Source organism: Pinus tabuliformis, chromosome 7, assembly GCF_031772625.1.
Source record: "Pinus tabuliformis cultivar Carrire ecotype Pingquan chromosome 7, CPIR1, whole genome shotgun sequence".
Classification (NCBI taxonomy): Eukaryota; Viridiplantae; Streptophyta; class Pinopsida; order Pinales; family Pinaceae; genus Pinus; species Pinus tabuliformis.
Window position 1 is genome coordinate 2032813414 of NC_142293.1, and position 5687 is coordinate 2032819100.

The 5687-nt window shown below is 40.7% G+C and overlaps 1 protein-coding gene across 1 annotated transcript; it reads right to left on the reverse strand.

The window, feature by feature from the left end:
* Window positions 1-2862: 2862 nt before the first annotated feature.
* LOC149256654 (uncharacterized) lies at window positions 2863-3333 on the reverse strand. Its single transcript, XM_089455428.1, has one exon. It carries the CDS (start codon window positions 3331-3333, stop codon window positions 2863-2865), a length of 471 nt encoding a protein of 156 aa, XP_089311554.1.
* Between the last annotated feature and the right edge of the window lie 2354 nt (window positions 3334-5687).

Genomic DNA, 5687 nt, shown 5'->3' on the forward strand with positions numbered 1-5687 from the left:
TTAAAGTACTCAGAACTGGTTCAAAGTTGAACGACTGGAAAGTGCTCGTCTTTCCGATTCTGACACCACAAACGGTTCGAAAAACGGTCGCCGTATGAGGAAGTTATGACAAAAAGAAGAATTTGTCAATAACATTGGAAATTTTAATTTTTGAAAAAAAAAATTAAAAAAGGAATATTCTAGGGAATATTCCCTTTTCGGCAACCAATCACAGGCTGCCACATGGCAGGCCCGAAGGTCGCCACGTGGCCCAGGATGACGTCAGCAAATCGCTGTTGGGTGCGCATGTAAAATTTTGGAAGTCCCGTGGTTTGAACCCACGACCTATGTAACAACAATCAACCGCCTTACCATTAGGTCACGCTGTTATTCCTTATTATATGAATGGAGAAAACAATATTTAAAGTTGACTTTCTGATTGGGCGAGGCCCGAAGGGGGCCAGCCCCCCCTTTCATATGACCTTAGGCCGAGAACTGTGGGCCAAACCCAACCACCAGCGCGCAATCCAAGAATAACTGCAACGTGGTCACATGCGGAATTTGTGGGCAGTTAATTAGCAGTTAGGATTTGGCGGAAATTTTGGCGGACATGGCGAATTTGGTGGACCCGCCATAATTGGCGGAGCTAACTGGACATTAACTAAAGTTAGCTGGAGTTCTTTTAGGCTAAACTGGAGGGGATCATTAAATGGCCATAACTTTGGCTAGGAAAGGCGGTTTTGGACGAATTTTTTTTTATTATTTTGGGTATTTTCGACCTTCTGAAGCCATTGGTGCAGTTCTTACAGCCATCTGAGGTCATTTGCAGAGGTTTTGGAGCCGTGAAATTTCTAGGAGCCACTAGGGTCTAGTTTTGTGAAGACTGTATAGGGTTGCAGGTATCCATTGGAGGTGATCCAATAGTCAATCCTGAAGGATTCAAGTGTTCTGAACCCATTTTTACCATCTATTTCACTTGTAGATGCTTCTATTCAGCTGTATTTTCAATTTGAGCATTTAATGAAAACAAGGACAAGCCCATTTGGGAGCTTTGGACCCAACAGACATAGCCAAGGAGGGGTGAACTGCTTTATCAACTTCTTTTGCATCTGTGGTTGATTTATTTTGCAGAAAAAATTCATTTTAGTGTGTTAAACAGTAAAAGGAAATAAATCTGCTATGCTTAAATGGGTCATGAACAGCTGAAAATTTCATTTGTTTTCTTTCTGCAAGACATGGAAATCTTTTAAACATGTATAATTCTGAATTGAATACCTTGCAAACAAATTACAAGTAGTTTCAAATTCAGATCAGCATACAACCCTGTGTTTCGGCTGTGTCCCTTTGCAAGCTGACACATTTTGCATCTAGTTACAATTCTTTGTACATCTCTGCGCATCTTCGGCCAATAGTAAAAGTGGCTCAACTGATCCAAGGTCTTGTCTATGCCAAAATGCCCGGCTAAACCTCCACTATGCTTTTCTTGGATCAAGTTCTCTCTCATAGAACATTCCGGAATACATAATTGTCCTCCTTTGAACAGTGATCCTTCCTGCATCTTATAGTCCAACCACGAACTGTTATCTCTCAACAATGGATTTTGGCAAGCTTCATAAGCTTCCTTAAAATCTGAATATGCCTCATACAAGTCCTTAAGATGTTCAAATCCTAACACTTGTATGGTACTTTCCTATAGGATCAGATTCCTAATGCTTAACGCATCTACCACTTTGTTGGCTTGACCACTGATATGTTTCAACACAAATGTAAAACTCTACAAGTACTCCACCCACTTCGCATGTTTATGGTTCAGCTTATGCTGCTGCATAATATATTGCAACGCAGAATTGGCTGAAAATAAGACAAATTCATTGGCCAACATATAATGTCTCCAATGCTTTAGCGCTTGAACCACCACATAAAATTCCTTGTCATAGGACGTGTATTTTTGCCAACTTTCATTTAGTTTCTCACTGAAATAGGCTACCGGCTTGTCCTCTTGGCTGAGTACTGCACCAATGGCTGTCCCATTGGTATCACAACGAACTTGGAAAAGTTTGTTAAAGTCTGGCAATCTCAAAATTGGTCTTTCAGTAATTTTATTTTTGAGCAACTAAAAGCTCTTCTCTGCCATTTTTGTCCAATGGAAAGGCTGATTTGTTTTCTTAATGGTGTCTAGCATAAGTGCACAAATCCCACTGAAATTTTTAATAAATTTCCGACAAAAACTCGCCAATCCATGAAAAATCCGTACCTCAAAAAAAAATTTGGGGGATGGCCAGCTAACTACAGCTGCAACCTTTTTCGAATCCATTTTTAATTCATTCTCAGCAATCACACTCCTAAATAAATTAACTCTTTCTTGGAAAAAGAACATTTCTTCAAATTTATCAGCAATTTATTCTGCTGCAATCTTTCTAATACATACCTCATGTGTCGGAAATGTTCCTCCTTTGTCTTGCTGAATATAAGTATATCATCTAGATACACAATCACAAATTTCCCAATGAATTCCTTGAGCATCTCGTTCATCAACCGCACGAATGTACTAGGAGCATTGCTCAATCCAAATGGCATAACCAGCGATTCGTACAAGCCTTCATTTGTCTTGAAAGTTGTCTTCCACTCGTCACCTTCCCGAATTCTGATTTGGTGGTAGCCGCTTTTCAGGTCTATCTTTGAAAAGTATGTTGCTCCACTCAGACAATCCATCATATCATCCATTCGTGGTAATGGGAATCTGTACCTAATAGTAATCTTATTAATGGCATGGGAATCCGTGCACATTCTCCATTCACCTCCTTTCTTGGGAGCTAAAATGGTCGGTACTGCACAAGGGCTTAAACTCTCCCGAATCAGTCCTTTATCCAACAACTCTTGCACCTACTTCTGGATTTCTTCATTATCCTTTAGACTCATCCGGTAGGCAGCCTTGTTTGGCAAATTGGCTCCCGAAATAAAATCAATATGGTGACTGATGCTCCTCTTTGGTGGCAATTTGTCTGGCAGATCATCTACCACAATATCACTAAATTCTTGTAGCATGCTCTGTATCTCTTCTGTTAAATCAGTAAGGTTGGTGTGTATTAATACTTCTCTTGGTCTCCTTACAACTGCATAACCCATCTCACTCTCTTCAATCTGTCGCAGAAACTCCTTTCCTCCTATCAGTAATGCTTTCGCTCCACTTGTTTCTGTTGTCTCCTCTCCTTCCTTGGCTTCCTTCATAGGTACCAAGATATGCTTTATCCCATCTTTGACAAATCTGTAACAATTTGCCACTCCATCATGGACTACCTTTCTATCGTACTGCCATGGTCTGCCCAGCAGAATATGGCACACATCCATCGGCATTATGTCGCAAGTCACTTTATCCTTGTGCTTGCCTATGTGAAACTATACCTCGCATTGTTCATCAACCAACAATTGGTGTCCCTTTTGCAACCACGACACCCTGTATGGAGTTAGGTGTTTTACTTTCTTCAAACCTAGTTTCTCCACCATCTTCATAGCTACCAAATTATCGGTACTCCCACTGTCAATAATCAATTTACAAATTTTTCGTGTGACTTACATATAGTCCAGAACAATGCTTTCCTCTGTGTCTGATAAGCTACTACCTTGGCTATTTTTAATAACACCTTGTTCAACACCAAGGCTTCCCCAGTTTCTGGCATATTCTCCACCTCTTATGGTGGTGCCTCCACTTCATTGGGCTGAGCAATATATGCTCCTCTCTGCCTGGTTTTCTCATTTTCAAGACATTCAAAGGACCTGTGTCCCCACTTGTAACACTAATAGACATTGCCACTACCTCTGCCATTACCTCTTCCTCACTGGTATGGCCTTCCTCCTCTGGTGTTACCTTCCCTTTCACTTTGTCCTGAAGTCTTCGAACTACTACCCTCTTCATTGTTGCTCGCAGTCTTACCTCTACCAAAGGTCTGTCCTTGACCTCTACCAGAACCTCATCCTCTCCTGGCATTTTGTTTCCTGGAAATATTTTCTTTTGCCTTCAAAGCACTATAATAAGCTTCATCTAAGGTTCTAGGGGAAAGAATGCTAATTTCGTCTAAGATCTCCATCCACAGGCCATTTGCAAACTTCGTTGTCTTCTCAGGAGTATCTTCAACATAACCAGCTCTCAGGTTAATTTTATAAAATTCTTCTGTGTATTCCTTCACAGTCATCATTCTCTGTTTCACGTTCTGTACCTATCTATAAAGGGAAATCTGATAGTCTTTAGGCAGAAACTTGCTCTTCATTTTCGCAACCATCCTGTCCCACTTTCTAATCAAGGCCTTGTGTAGTCTCCTCCTTTTTGCCTGTACACTATCCCACCATAATGTTGCATGTCCCTTCAATTTGGTGACAGCAAACCTGACCCTCTTATCTTCACTGATTTCTTCATACTCAAAATATTTATTTAATTCATTTATCCAGTCCAACAGTGCCTTTGTGGACAAACTACCATCATAATTAGAGAGCTCTGGCTTTGGCTTGCTACTAGCCAACAAAAATGACTTTAATAGCTTAATTTTTGGCCCTTCATCGTCTGACCCATCTGTCATAACCACATTTTCCTCTTCACTATCATCTCCACCTTCCAGCTCTCTACGCCTCTCTGCTTCCAACGCTGCCAAACGTGCGGTTAGGTTTCTAATTTCTTCTCTTAATCCTTCATCTGCTGCTCTTCTGACGGCTCTTGCTCGACCCCTTCTTCCTATCTCCATCTTTATTGAGAGAAAGAAAAATCCCTTTCTCTGATACCAAAATGACGCAGCAGAAACAATGGTTTTCTTTAAACCCACAAATGGATCAATATGACCCAACAATCACCCCGTTGAACACCCCTTTTTATTGAATACTATGCCTTTTCCTTTCAGAACCCAAAGGTCTGTGAAAAGGCTTAAAACAATGCTTTTTCCCTTTCGGGACTGAAATACCCTTGAAAGTTTCCAAAACAATGCTTTTTCCCCTTTTTAAAGCAATTCCATATATTATGTCGAAGATCCGGATCTGGCCGATCGAGCGGCCCAAATTGAGTCACAATATCGACGGTCAGTAGTCCCAATAGTCTACACTATCGATGCTTCCCCTTTGGCATAGGTCCGATGCGATATCGCTAATCGCTATCGGCGATTGCAATATGCCCACTTAACGCTTTACTACTCCCGCTCCAGAATGCCGATGTGATGTGTCGGCAATCACAAATCGCAAAAGTTCAAGTCTAGATCTTAAAGTAGACCACTCCCTTGTAGCGATGCGATAATATGTGTCGGACCCGATAAGACTCAACACTCCCGTGCATAATATTTCAAATCCGTTATACAGATCTGCTAAGTGTTTTTGCGCGATTTCTCTGTGTAAATGGGATTTTCGTTGGCAGAATTAAACAACACTAAATTTATCTTTGTCTTTGGGTTTTCAATGATAAAATATGGGAACGCATTTGTTGATTCTTATGGAAACAGGGAATCATAGATTCTCTATCGAAATACAAACAAACATATGTGAAAGCATGCACAATATGATTTCCGCGGGTCTGATAAAGAAATTCACACAGACAACATAAATTATTCACCAATTAAATAGTATTACAGAGTCTCAGCCTTGAGCCTGCTGACAACATTAAAGACCTCTGTTCCCGATGAAATCCACACACAATTCTTGGTTCTCGCTCTCCTCAATCCTATCCTCAATCCTTT

Excerpts from the sequence above, each read along its gene's own strand:
- LOC149256654 (XM_089455428.1), bottom strand. The coding sequence starts at position 3,333 with ATGCCGATGGATGTGTGCCATATTCTGCTGGGCAGACCATGGCAGTAC.